The sequence below is a fragment of the Vespa velutina genome, chromosome 21 (genome assembly GCF_912470025.1).
Source record: "Vespa velutina chromosome 21, iVesVel2.1, whole genome shotgun sequence".
NCBI classification, from domain to species: domain Eukaryota; kingdom Metazoa; phylum Arthropoda; class Insecta; order Hymenoptera; family Vespidae; genus Vespa; species Vespa velutina.
In genome coordinates this window covers 2027193-2041190 of record NC_062208.1, presented here as the reverse complement: position 1 = coordinate 2041190, position 13998 = coordinate 2027193, and the positions used below count along the sequence as shown (strand labels likewise).

General features: G+C 27.7%; 3 protein-coding genes across 5 annotated transcripts in view; 1 reads left to right on the top strand and 2 right to left on the bottom strand.

Moving 5' to 3' along the window:
* LOC124956266 (protein slowmo) overlaps positions 1 to 7047 on the bottom strand; it is a 26882-nt gene extending 19835 nt beyond the window's left edge. For 2 of the 3 annotated variants that reach the window (XM_047511818.1, XM_047511817.1), the window contains exons 1-3: positions 6851 to 7047; positions 6420 to 6585; positions 1776 to 1862 (exon numbers count right to left, since the gene is read on the bottom strand). In XM_047511818.1, coding sequence (XP_047367774.1) covers positions 1776 to 1862; positions 6420 to 6585; positions 6851 to 6882 — 285 coding nt within the window. In that variant the 5' untranslated portion in view covers positions 6883 to 7047. The remainder of the gene's footprint in view (positions 1 to 1775; positions 1863 to 6419; positions 6586 to 6850) is intronic. The other variant, XM_047511816.1, reaches the window with a different exon arrangement.
* On the top strand, positions 6964 to 9473 carry LOC124956265 (stomatin-like protein 2, mitochondrial). Its single transcript, XM_047511815.1, has 8 exons — positions 6964 to 7092; positions 7354 to 7529; positions 7631 to 7753; positions 7836 to 7983; positions 8076 to 8324; positions 8436 to 8591; positions 8715 to 8959; positions 9039 to 9473. The coding sequence occupies exons 2-8, from the start codon at positions 7482 to 7484 to the stop codon at positions 9222 to 9224; spliced, it is 1155 nt and encodes a 384-aa protein (XP_047367771.1). The 5' UTR covers positions 6964 to 7092; positions 7354 to 7481; the 3' UTR covers positions 9225 to 9473.
* Positions 9395 to 10467, bottom strand: LOC124956267 (protein KRTCAP2 homolog). The gene is made up of 3 exons (XM_047511819.1): positions 10209 to 10467; positions 9773 to 9991; positions 9395 to 9643 (listed from the first exon to the last, which is right to left on the bottom strand). Exons 1-3 carry the CDS (start codon positions 10210 to 10212, stop codon positions 9471 to 9473), a joined length of 396 nt encoding a protein of 131 aa, XP_047367775.1. The 5' UTR covers positions 10213 to 10467; the 3' UTR covers positions 9395 to 9470.
* Between the last annotated feature and the right edge of the window lie 3531 nt (positions 10468 to 13998).

Sequence of the window (13998 nt, the reverse complement as noted above, 5' to 3'; positions counted from 1 at the left end):
ACGGTTCAATCGAAATTGAGAGTGAGTAGTAGAGATCGACGTCCAACACACGTTTCATTGTATTTCGTGTTGGTTGTCATCCTTCTCGCGTATGCTCTCTCTCTCTCTCTCTCTCTCTCTCTCTCTCTCTCTTTCTCTCTCTCTTTCTCTCCTACCCTATACACTCTGCGACGAATATGCAATTTTCGTTGGATTCTCTGTTTCGAAAGGGTGGGACGGAGGATGAGGACGAAGGGTGCGAGAGGACAGGGGACTTCTATGATTTCTACTACTTGCTTGCTCTCTCGCTCGCTCGCTCGCTCATTCTCATTCTCCTTCTCTCTCTCTCTCTCTTTGTCTATTCCTCCTCCCTCCCCATTATATATCTCATCCGTCGTTGAGCTTTTTTTTACTAACTCGTAAATATTGGCAAATAATATTGGGTTACTTTGATCGTTCCAAGATTTATCGTTTTTACTATGTTTTAATAAATTTTATTAATTTTACGCATTGAATATCATATTTGGCGATAAGGGGAGGTGTTTACGGGGGTTGAGGGAGGGGGAGGGGGCGCGAGGGCGAAAGTGTAATCGATATTTAAATTTTATTTTATTTTCGATCTTTCAAAGATTATCTTCATTTTTTTTCTTGTTTTGTTTTTCCTCTTATATAACTTTAAATTAAACAAAATGCAAAAGTAATAAAAAAAGTATATATATTTTTAATAAATAAATAAATAAATAAATAAATAAATAATTAAATAATTAAATATATGTATGTATGTATGCATATATAAAGCAAAGAAAAAATAAAAGAGCAAAAGTATACTCTTTCTAATAGAAATAAATTTCTAATGTAAAAATAATGACAATGAATTGTCTTTTACATTTTATATATAGAGGAAAAAATGATTAAGGAAAAAAAAAGAGAGAGAGAGAGAGAGAGAGAGAGAGAGAAAAAAAAAAGAAAAATAAATAAAACGATATTACAGGGTTATTTTAATTTTCACAGAACATTCGTTTTCGTACGTCAACGTAAATTAACATTGTCAACGCATGTTAATTATATTTCACGAAGATCATTCTTATTATAAAATAAATATCTACACATTTATATACATATATATATATATATATATATATATATATATATATATATATATATATTAATTCTTAAAAGCGATATTATCAAATATCAATCTCAATTAATTTAATTACTTACGTGTCCGTAATATCGATTACACTTTTACGATAAATTTATCAGAATCGAGATCGTTCATATAAATGCTATAAAAAAATTATTATCATCGATCGTCGCTTGTTTTAATAATATTAAAACAAAATTTTGCACGAACGTCAAAATATACGTCAGAATAAATATTTTTACGATATTAACGTTATATTCGATCGTTTACATTTTTATATAATATTATTAAATTCAATTTGAATTGGATGGGATGAATAGCGAGGGGTGTGGTGGGGGGGGGGGGGGGAATGGCTGAAATTTCTAAGAATAAATATTCACGAAATTATTATTATTATATGAAGTCCCTATACATTGTTAAATAATAATAATAATATTAAAAATATCAAATTAGCCCTGTAGCGTTGAAATTTCTCTTGAAATAAATATTACCGAAATTGTTATTGCCGACCTTTATAAATTTTTTTTTCTTTTTTTTATTTTTTTTTTTTTTGTTATTTAAACTAGTATTACAAGAAAAGAAAAAAAGAAAAAAAAAATAGAAAAATAGAAAAATAGAAAAATAGAAAAAAATAGATAAAAATTTCACTTACGTTTCTGGTTTTTAAGACCATCTCTCGACTAACAGGATCGACCTCGCTTTTCTCGCTGGCATAACAGATCTTCGCATGACCGATCAACTATAACAAAAGAGATGAAAAAAAAATTGTATTAATATCCCTTTAATTAAATTATATATATATATATATATATATATATATATATATATATATATATATATATATATATATATATATATATAAAAAGAAGAAAAACATCAATAGCATCTATTAATCAGAAATGAAATAAAATATCTTAATCATTACGAATAAATCGTAAACGATTCTCCGACGATATTTATATTAATTCTTCATTAATATGAATAATCAGGCAATTATTAAAAGACCTTAATTGGGACGGTGTTAAGTGCTCTTAAATTATGGTCCTCTTTCGCCATTAATTATACATATTCCAATTACGTTCTGGCTAAACAACTTCCAACTACCATTTAATACCCATCCCTTCCTCAAAAACCCACCCAATCACCCACCCATCACCCCCTTCCACACTGTCAATACTATTACTACTACTGTCTATCAACAGCGCCATTAAAAATAAGAATATATTAATTTCTGATAAAACAATGAATAAAACTATTACTCCTACTACTAATTCATTCATTCATTCATACATTCATTCATTCATTCATTCATTGTTTGAGTCATATATGTACGTATGACTTCATTCAAAAATTAATTTATTATACATATTTCCGTTTTTTACATGTTTATCCATTATTATTATTATTATTATTATTATTATTATTATTATTATTATTATTATATACAAACAAATCCTTTTCAAAGCTAATTTTTTATCCTTCCAATTTTACTATTCCTGCTCATTTACTAATTACTCCAAAATTAAACAGAGAGAGAGAAAAAAAAAAAAGGGAAAATAGAGTGATGAATTCAAAAAGAAAGGAAGAAAAAATAATAATAAAAAGAGAAAAAGAGAGAGTCGTAGAGATCAAAACGTGCCTTTGCACTTTTCCTTCCGTTAAGTAAATTTTTTCTCTTTGCCTCATCTCCTCACTTCTCTTTTTTTTACCTAACCTCCTACATATTCTTTTTAAACATCCTGATAGGCGCGCATACAGATATAGAGATACATACACGCACACGCATAAAAAGAGGATTCGTAATTCAAGGAGTCGTTCGAGTATGAAGAGAACAGAGGATTTTACTCTCACTCTCAATCTCACTCTCACTCTCACTCTCTCTCTCTCTCTCTCTCTCTCTCTCTCTCTTACTCTCTCTCTCTTTCTCTCTTTCTCTCTCTCTCTCTCTCTCTCTCTTTCTCTTTCGTTACGATGCGAAACGAGCTTTTGCGAAATAGCCGAGCTTATAGAAAATCCTTCCTAAAGGAAGCGATTCGCTCGCTCAAAAAGGGATTCGACGTTGAAATCCCTGGTCGAGTCGCTCCAGCGATTGCCACGGTGAGAACCAAGACTGACGAATAGGAAGGAAGGAAGGAAGGGAAGAAGGGAAGAAGGATGGGAGGAAGGGTGGGAGGAAGGAAGGAAAGAAGGATAGGAGGAAGAAAGAACAGAAAGGAAGGTGAAAGGAGGGAGGAAAAAAAAAGGAAAGAAGGGAGGAAGATAGAAAGATAGAAAGAGAGAGAGAAAAAGAAGAAGAAAAAAAGGAAGAAAGAGAAAGAACTTGGAGTGTACGCTTAAAGAATGAATACGTGATATACGTGTATCTCTATCTTTGTGGGAGTACATGTAAGAAAGATAGGAAAAAAAAAAAGAGAGAAAGAAAAAAACAAAGAATGAGAGAGAGAGAGAGAGAAATTCATGTATTTCCAAAGGACTACCTTTTGCTTTCCAAAACTAACTGGATGATTGCCAAATGGCATAACATTGAGCTTACTCATTATGAAAGTTGATACCATTGTTATTGTTGTTTTGCAATTCTCTTGATATTCGACCATCTCTATCTATCTCTTTATCTCTCTATCTATCTCAACAATATCTTCTCCTTTCACCTTTCTCTCCTCCTCCTACTACTACTACTACTACTACTATTACTACTATACATTCCTCTCCTCTTCACTCCTCTTGTCTTCTCTCCTCTACTATTATATTTACTATACAAGAAGGGTAAACGTGGCACGTCTTCTTGCTCGACTTCCTCGAAAGTTTCGAATTTCCGGTACTGACTGATGCTCAAGAGCGTTCGTTCATAGAGCGCTGATTGCTCGCTCGGACGATAAAACAGGTTCTTGCTCTTCTCTTGTTCCTCTCTCTCTCTCTCTCTCTCTCTCTCTCTCTCTCTCTCTCTCTCTCTCTCTCTCCATCGTGTTGGCCCGCCAACCAACCCCAGTCAACAACACCCTTAAACTATTACCCCGTCCTCCACCATCTATCGTTCGCTCGCTCGTTTAAGCCGAACTTTCCAAAACGTTATCGATCTCTCCTACTGTTTTTCTTTTTTATATTTTCTTTTATTTTCTTTTCTTTTACTTTATTTTATTTTTTATCCTATTCTATTCTTCTTTCTTTCTTTCTTTCTTTCTTTTTTTTTTTTTTTTTTTTTTTTTTTCTTTTCTTCTATTTTTCTTTTTCTTTTTTTTTTTTCTTTTTTTTTTCTGTTTTTGTTCTTATTTTTGTTTTTGTTTTTCTACTACTCTGGCACATTTCACTTTATCATCGATAGTAGTGGCTCGACGTATTTGAATGTTATTGAATTCGATGGGATACGATATGATTGAATATTTTGTTCGTTTCGTAGAGGTACAGGTGGGTGGGAGGGAGGGAGGGATGAGTGGATGGTTGGATGAAGGTTCAGGGACAAACGCCGGTAGAGAGGAGAGAGGGAAATCGAAATCTTTTTAATCGAATTTTTTTTAATTATGAATATGTAACGAACACAGTTGTTTCTATGAATACATTTAAACGAAATTGTTTTTATTTTTATATTTAACTTTCTCATATATATATATATTTTTTTTTTAATAAAATGTGAATAAAAGATGAAGAATTTCCTTTTCTTTTTCCTTCTCTTTCTTTTTTTTCCTTTTCTCTCTTTCTCTCTCTCTTTTTTTTTTTTTTTTTTTTTTTTTTTTTTTTTTCGATTAGAGATAAGTTTTTTGATTAATGAACTTTGATTAGAGATAAGCATTTGACAGCATACAATCGTATTATATAAGTTAACGTAATGCTATTTTTGCTTTCGTCATTCACTGACGACAAATTGGATGATAATCACGTGTAAAATATGTGACACGAAATTTAATACATTCCGTGCCATGTGTACCACCGGTACACGCAGTCATTTTTTTCTTTAATCAAAATATCAAATGGCCTGAACGACAAGTCAGGCAAAAATGGCTTGACACGGAACGCGTTAATATTAACAAAATTATACGATAAAAATTTCTTAATACAAAGAAAAGGATTTAATATATTTTTCATCAAATTGTTTCTTTATCGATAAACATGTATCATACGTCGATAATTTATTATTTTACATTATCGGCTTAAACCAAAAGTCGATCTGGTTTGGATACAGTTTCTAAAAAAAGGACGTTCGAGGGTGTTTTTCGTGAATACCGCGAGAGGGCGACCTTGAACAAATCGATGACTCAAAACTGTAATCAATTCGTTTATTGGTATAAAAAAAAAAAAAAAAAAAAAAAAAAAAAAAAAAAAAAAAAGAAATCATCATTTAAAAATTAATTGCTATAATATATGACCTTGTATAAATCCAATTACTCGTGATACGTAATATTTCAATGAATTAAAAATGTTCTTTGAAATGATATACATAATTTTTCTTTCTTTCATAACAAAGACAATATATATATATATATATAAAATCATTTAATGATTTATATAACAAAGGACAATATACAAGATCATTTAATCATTTAATGATATCGAAATTTCAAATTAAATCAATTCGAATAGATTTTTATCCTTTGAATCGTATAAAATTATTTCAGAATAATTTTATAAGATTTAAATATGTCATGTGTTATAATAATATGCAAAATATTTCCAAAAAATCATTATGTTATTTGAAATACATTATGAAATTCATCATGTTATTTAGCATTATGAAATATTTCTAATGAAATATCTTTAATCAACAGATACAATATCTACTCTATTCTTAATAGAAAAAAAAAAAAAAAAAAAAAAAAAAAAGAAAAGCAAAAATTCTGATAAGAGACAAGCAATGATGTTTAAGAGAGACAGAAAAGAAAAAAAAACAATTGAAAAGATATCAAAATGAAATATAAATCATAAACGTTGTCTTATACGTGATAGAAAATTTTGATTACAGATGAAATAGGTTAGGTCGTATAACGCGTAATAAACGATGTTCATAAACGATGACCAATACGTACCATTCATTTACGTCATATTTTGGCGTGGTTAACATAATATAAATAAAAATATACATTTTCAATGTAATATATATTAACAAACTATAGTCATAGTTATAGTGATATTTTAACGTACATTATTTCGTCGTTTACTTGTAACAAAAGATAATAGTTTCAGAGAGAGAGAGAGAGAGAGAGAGAGAGAGAGAGAGAGAGAGAGAAAGAGAAAACAAAAAGAACAAAAATTTGTACATTCAAAAAGATCAAAAGATATTAATAAAAATAATGTCATATATACTTACTGCCTGAGCCCATTTGGGAAATCCAAAACGAGTCGAGACAAGTCTGTGCGTATGTAAGATTCCATCGATGACTTTTCTATCGATGACGTCTGTTCCAATAACGGAAGAATTTATTGGATTAGGATATTTTCTCCAGGCTGCCTGTGTCACGGTCTCCCATGAGTGACTACAAAGATAATAATCATTGATTTATTTATAATTGAAAAGAGGAAAAAAAAAAAAAAGAAAGAAAGAAAAGAAAGAGAACAAAATTCTTATTGCACCCAACTTGATTCGTACTCGTAAATGATAGCGAAAGAAGAGAAAGGGGGAAAAAAGGGAAAAAAGAAAAAAAAAAAAAAGAAAGAAAATGGCAACTATCGAATAACATTGAAATGGAATAAAAAAAAAAAAAAAAAAAAAAAAAAAAAGAAAAAAAAATAAAGACTTACTTAAATGTATGTTCCGTTCTCCAAATCCTCATACTGTTTATTAATGTTGATATGGAACAACGACGAATAACTGTAATTTTAATGTTAATTGTTAGAATGATGCATAAAGGAGAAAACAATTACGGAGGACGACACTGAATCACGAAACGACACCACCGATATTCTACTTCAAGGCCCCCAAGCTGAAATCTGCCGCAATATAAGTTTTCGAGTATAGCAGATGGCGCTGCTATAAAGCGTCGGTATAATACCACAATTATTCTCTTTCGTTTGTAAAAAATGAATATTGATTTCTTTCCTTAATGCTTCCATCTTTTTCCCGTTTTTTTTTTTATTTACATTCATATTTTTCTAATGTATAGCATTAGAAAAAAAAAAAATACGTACAGACCATACACAACACACACACACATATATATATATATATATATATGTATGTATTATATATTGACATTATACCGACGCGACATCTATCTTTTTAAACACAACAGTTCCATTTGTAGACAATCTTCTAAAGATTTGATCCGAGTGACGAAAAGTTCTATGGAAATCTGTAATAACTTTCATAACATTGGAATTGTGTTTGTTGATAATTGAACCTGTTGTATTTATAAAAGTAAACAAATACAAAATGAATATTACTAAAATGTTATTAATAAGGAACTTTAGTAGTTTTACAGTACGTATTAATATTGTTACTTATCATTCAAAAAAAAAAAAAATTTTTCTTTTGTTTTGTTTTTTTTTTTAATTAAATTATATTATATACTTTTATAACAGAAACGAACTATTTTGAATCGTGAAAGTGGCCTTCGTAGTACTTTATATCCGGCAGAATGTGTCAGGCATGCATCTGCTGTTACACCATTGAATACTATTATAATGTTTGTGCCGCAACAAGAGGTTTGAATAATATCAATCTATATCATATAATTAGATAATTTATTACTATTGATGTATTGATTATATAGTAAGATTATTTCAGGCATGGATCGTAGAAAGAATGGGAAAATTTCATAAAGTATTAGAACCTGGCTTTAATTTACTTTTTCCAATAATAGATAGAGTTAAATACGTACAAAGTTTGAAAGAAATTTGCATACAGGTACCTAACCAAAGTGCAATTACATTTGGTACGTTTTTCTATAATAATTGTCTTAAATGATTTGTAATAAAAAAATTAATATACGATTAAGATTTTCATTATTTAATTTATTTCTTACAGATAATGTAACACTCGATATCGATGGTGTATTATATTTAAAAATAAATGATCCTTATTTGGCTTCTTATGGCGTTGAGGATGCTGAATTTGCCATAATGCAATTAGCACAAACTACAATGAGATCAGAATTGGGAAAAATATCTTTGGATAAAGTATTTAGAGAAAGAGAAGGTCTTAATGTTTCTATTGTAGAAAGTATTAATAAAGCCAGCGAAGCATGGGGTATATTGTGTCTTCGTTATGAAATCCGTAAGTTAAAATAATATTTATATATATATACTTAACTTCAATTATTTTATATCCAATTATTATTATTATTATTATTATTATTATTATTATTATTATTATTAATTATTATAGTTGATATAAAGTTACCAAATAGAGTGCAAGAAGCTATGCAAATGCAAGTAGAAGCTGAACGCAAAAAACGAGCTGCTATCTTGGAATCCGAAGGAGCCAGAGAAGCTGAAGTAAATATAGCAGAAGGCAAACGGCTGGCTAGGATTTTAAGTTCCGGTAATATACTAAAAAATTTTACATAGTACTTGTCATCATTATTTACAATATTATTAATATGTATATATATATATATATATATATATATATATATATATATATAAATATATTATGTAATTAAAGAGGCTGCAAGACAGGAACAAATAAATAAAGCAACTGGTGAAGCTACTGCATTAATATCTGTAGCAGAAGCACGTGCAAAAGGTTTACAATTGGTAGCCAATTCGCTTTCTCTTAAAGATGCAAAAAATGCAGCTGCTTTAACTATCGCTGAACAGTATGTAAATGCATTTAATAAATTAGCAAAAGTTAATAATACTATAATATTGCCAAGTAATGTGGGAGATGCTACATCAATGATAACACAGGTTAGTTATTTTTTATTTTCCCTTATAAACAATCAATTATTATAAGATAAAAATTCAATTATTTATTATTATATTACAGGCACTTTCTATTTACAAGCATGTTATGCCTCAATCTGAATTAAAAGATCAAAAAGAAACAGATAATCAATTCCAACAAGCTGTTCCAGTTGGTATTGATTCCACAGATGATACCTATGAATATTTCAGTGATAAAGAAGAAGCGGAACAACATAGAAGAAATAAAAAGAAACCGAAAGCATTGTAATATATAAATCTTGAGAATATTAAAAATAAATATTGAATATTTCTCTTTATAATCTTCTTTTGCTAATTTGATAATGTAATATATATAAAAGAGGATAAGATGATCTTTTTAATTGGTGTAAGATTAAAGGAATTCTTTGATCTTTAATTATAAACATACAAAACGTAATAAAAGATTAAAACATTATTTTATGTATTGACAATACAAGAGAACAGTATGATGCAATAAATAGTATGTTCATATCGTTTACTTTCTTTTTTTTGAATGCAACGACATTGTTGGTACAGGTACTGCATAAGTTTCTTGAGATATTCGATTCATATAATAGAGTGCTACCATAGAAAATAAAAAACAGGTTGTAGTAGCCACACGATGAACCAATCCCGATGCAATCAAGCTAATAATTAATGAGAAGATAACTATAACATAAAATAATACATTTTTTCTTTTTTTTTTATTTTTGTTGTTGCTTTTTTTTTCTTTTTACAATATAACCTGAAAGTTGAAAAATTTCAAATTGTTAATTGAAAAAGGATATAACTACTAACCTTCGGGAAATAATTTTTGTTGAAATGATTTTCCAAATACAGTTGTCTCCAGATTTCCTAATGCTGTTAATACAAATAAAAATAGTAACGATCCAATATAACCTCCAAGAATAGTATGCAATTGCGATGATGTCAACCATGCTCTGTACATTTGCATTCCAGAGAATAAAAGTACGGTTAAAATGGAAGACAATAAAAATGATATACCACTGGTAACAGCTAGAACAATAAATCAATTCTTATTAATATTTAATTTATTCGTATGACAAAAAAGAAAAAAGAAAAAAAAAACAAAAAGAAATATCTTTTAGAGGTTAGGATACACGTCAACGAAAAATAACCTATCTCTTAACTCTTATAATACATGATAATACAATTTCTTCTTTATAAATTAGAATAATAGAATAATAATAGAGTTTTATTAATAAACACGTACACATTTTGGATATATGTTAATTTATATATATCAAAAATTATGATATGTTCGGCTTTGACATACGGCAATAGATCCAATGACACGTTGCTTCGACTACGAAGATAGTTAGTCAATGATTCCCAATGTAATCTACGAAATAGTTCGTCAACGATTATCGAAGTATCGATAAAAGAGAGAAAAAGAAAAGAAAAAGACTTTTTAATTGTTAATATTATTAATCGAAATTACAATTAAACAAATTCGTTTCGTCGTTAATTCGTTCGGTGTATGTAAATTCGTTTATTATAAAATTATATCTTTCATAATTATAATTTATTGATAAAATATTATAATACTGTGAATTATATGCTGGAATAAATGTTAAAGAACGTCGATAAAATTAATCAACAAAATGCGTAACGTAATTAAAAGATCTACGATAATGTTTACTCGTTATTATCCAAAGGTAAATTGACTTTTATTTACTACATGTAATATTAATTGAGATCTCAGACTTTTGTTATTGTTTATATTAAGGAACAACGACGACTTTGATATTCTTAGATTAATGAATTATTTCCATAACATTATTACTGTTATATATATATATATAAATTTTGTATATATTAATTTTGGAAAAGAAATGAAATAAAAGTAGAAAAGTAAAAAATATATAAATGATAAAATAATAATATAAATTTGTTTCTCAATTAATGAAATAATTAATATGATAAAAATGTTGGATAAAAATTATAGACAATTTTTCACATATAGGACAACCTTTATTACTTATAATGCCTTTTGCTAGTCACAATATAATACTACGAATTATTACAATATATTATTAATATTATAATAGTTTATAATAGGTCATAATATATATATATATATATATATATAATATATATATATATATGTATATATATATATATATTTGTAATATTATTATACTTATCTATATATATATATATATATATATATATATAGATTATATATAGAATATATATATATATATATTATCTATATATATATACATATATATATCTTGTATTACATAATACACGATTTTTCTTATTATTTAGCCCTTAGCATATACATATAATGTATGTATATAGATATATATTTATATATATCATCAGGATGGTATAAATAATATTGTATTTCATAAAAGCACTTCTTGTTGCTTATAATATTATCGTTTCCATATTGTTTCTCTATCTCTGCTTTTTTTCTTCCTATTTTTTTCTTCTTTTTGTTTGTTTTTTTTTTTTTTTTTTTTTTTTTTTATCTTATTTATTCATTTCTTTATTATTATTTTTTTTCTCTCTTTCTTTTTTTTTTCTTTTTTTTTTTTTTTTTTTTTTTTTTTTTAAATGCCGCTCACTTTCTCCTCTCCTCCACATCTTATCTCAATTTATTTTTCTTCTTGTTCTCATTCATTTAATTCTTTTGTCCTCTTTTGTTCTTTTGCACATAAACAATAAAAATTCGTTTTATTTTTATTTATTTGTTTATTTCTTTTTTTTTTCTTTTTTTTTTTTTCTTTTTTCCCTCCATTTTTTACTGTCTACCGACATAATACGCGCTTATACGTACTATCATTCAGGTTGTGTGATTTTTTTTTTTCTGTTTTTTTGGCTTTCTTTTCTCTAATTTTTAATTTTCGTAATTCGCTACCAAACGCAGACAGATCCTACGATTTATCAGTTCGATCATTTTTAATATGTTCATAACACATTTCGTTATTTATTTGTTTATCTATTTACTTTTTGTTTACATTTTTGTTTCCTTTTTCTCTCCTCATTTGTTTCCAGTTTTTTTTCTTTCTTTCTTTTCTTTTTTTTTCTCTTTTTTCTTTTTTTTTTTTTTTTTTTTTGTTTCGTTTCGTTTCGTTTCATTCAATTACATATTAAACTTGGCTGTTTTACGATATTTAGGTTCTTGCTGCCCCTGGTCCACTAACGTTCCTAGAAAAAATACACTCCTCCTCGTCATTTTATCAACTATACTGAATGTAATGTACTATTACAAATGGATATTCAAATCCTTCGAATGAGTTTTATTTTTTAATTTTCTTTCTTTCTTTCTTCCTTTTTTGCTTTTTTTTTTTCTTTTTTTCTTTTTTTCTTTTCTTTTTCTTTTTTTTTTTCTTTTTCAATTTTGTCCTATCTCTGTCATGCTCCTAAGCTCTCTTAGCTCTGTAAATTCTTATCGAGAAGGATTAATAAGATTTGAAATAAAAGAAAAATTTTCTCTCTCTCTCTCTCTCTCTCTCTCTCTTTCTTTCTCTCTCTATCTCTCTTTCTCTCTTTGTCTCGATTGTTTTTTTCTTTTTCTTTTTTTTATTTGTTATCAAATAAAAGATATATTTTTCGTGTATTAATTTTTTTCTTATAGAAAAGATATATATTCACAAACACGTACACACAGACACAGACACACATACATACACGCATACGCACACGCGCATGTACACATACAGACGTAATACATACAGTGGTCACTTAAAACGTGTGTTTAAAAAATTAATTCGATTATTATTCGACGGCTTGAAATATCGAGAGATTTTGTTCGTCTTATTTTTCCTTTTTAAATTTAATTTTTATTTGCAAATCTTATATCCTTCGTTGTTTTGCAAAACAAATTCATTTCCCTCTGTCTCTTATCTTTTATTTATTTATTTATTTATTTATTTATTTATTTATTTATTTATTTTGTTTTGTTTTATTTTGTTTTGTTTTGTTTTGTTCGTTTTGGTTTTCAAAATCACGACGATTCGTTCTATCGGAGGCCCACGAATAAATAACTCCGGCTCCTAACTAGCGAGAATTATCGATATAATTTTCGATTCGAGCTCGATAAAAATGCATCTATGTGAAATTTTGAATTGCTGCATTTTTAATTAGGGGGGGGGGGGAGAGGGAGAAAAAAGAAAAAAAAAAAAGGAAAAAGAAGAAGAATCGAAAGTCGAAATTCTCGCAGGTTACATCGCATAAAAAGAGATTCGTATTGCCTCTAAACGCGGTTGCTAAGCTCACGTATTTCACTTTATTCTTTTCTTTTTTTTTTTTTTTGTTTCTTTTTTTGTTTTTGTTATTTTTTTTTTGTTTTGTTTTTTTTTTTATCTCTTTATTTTTATTTCAATTTATTTTACATTATTTTTACTTTATTTTACGTAATTTATATTCCCTAAACTCCAATCGTATTTAATGTGCCCATTTTCATTATCATTCAGATTTATAATAACAACGCGAAAAGCCAAAAATCGAACGAAATTGCCGTGCGTCTTTCGTTTACACACGTTTACCTCTCTTTTTCTTTTTCTTCTTTCTTTTTTTCTTTTTTTTGTTCGTTTTTTCTTACTATTATTATTTTTTTTTCTCTTATTTTTTCTTTTTTTACTACACTCTTCTCCATTATTATTATTATTATTATTATTATTATTATTATTATTATTATTATTATTATTATTATTATTATTATTATTAATATTTTGTTTTATTACTTTTTTGTTCTTTTTTTTCCTCGTTTAAATATCTTTATTATCCATCGTGGAGATTTTTAAAACGCGCTTACGTACACAAAAACACTTTCATGATTGTTGCCGTTACGCAGCCAAATTCATTTAATGACTTTTTCCTTGTTTTTTCTTTTTTTTTTTTTTTGTCTTCTTCTCATTTTTCTTACTTCTTTTTTTCTTTTTCTCCTCTCTCTCCCTCTCTCTCTCTCTCTCTCTCTTTCTCTTTCTCTCTCTATCTCGCTCTTTTTAATCGAATTTCATTCGACTTAACAATTAAAAAAAAAAAAGTCG

What these genes read in the sequence shown, in the direction of transcription:
- LOC124956265 (XM_047511815.1), top strand. Translation starts at nt 7,482, where the DNA reads ATGAATATTACTAAAATGTTATTAATAAGGAACTTTAGTAGTTTTACA. An exon ending in GGAACTTTAGTAGTTTTACA is followed by an intron (nt 7,530 to 7,630) that starts GTACGTATTAAT and finishes CTTTTATAACAG; the next exon opens with AAACGAACTATTTTGAATCG. An exon ending in GGCTAGGATTTTAAGTTCCG is followed by an intron (nt 8,592 to 8,714) that starts GTAATATACTAA and finishes ATGTAATTAAAG; the next exon opens with AGGCTGCAAGACAGGAACAA.
- LOC124956267 (XM_047511819.1), bottom strand. An exon ending in ACAAAAATTATTTCCCGAAG is followed by an intron (nt 9,644 to 9,772) that starts GTTAGTAGTTAT and finishes TTTATGTTATAG; the next exon opens with TTATCTTCTCATTAATTATT.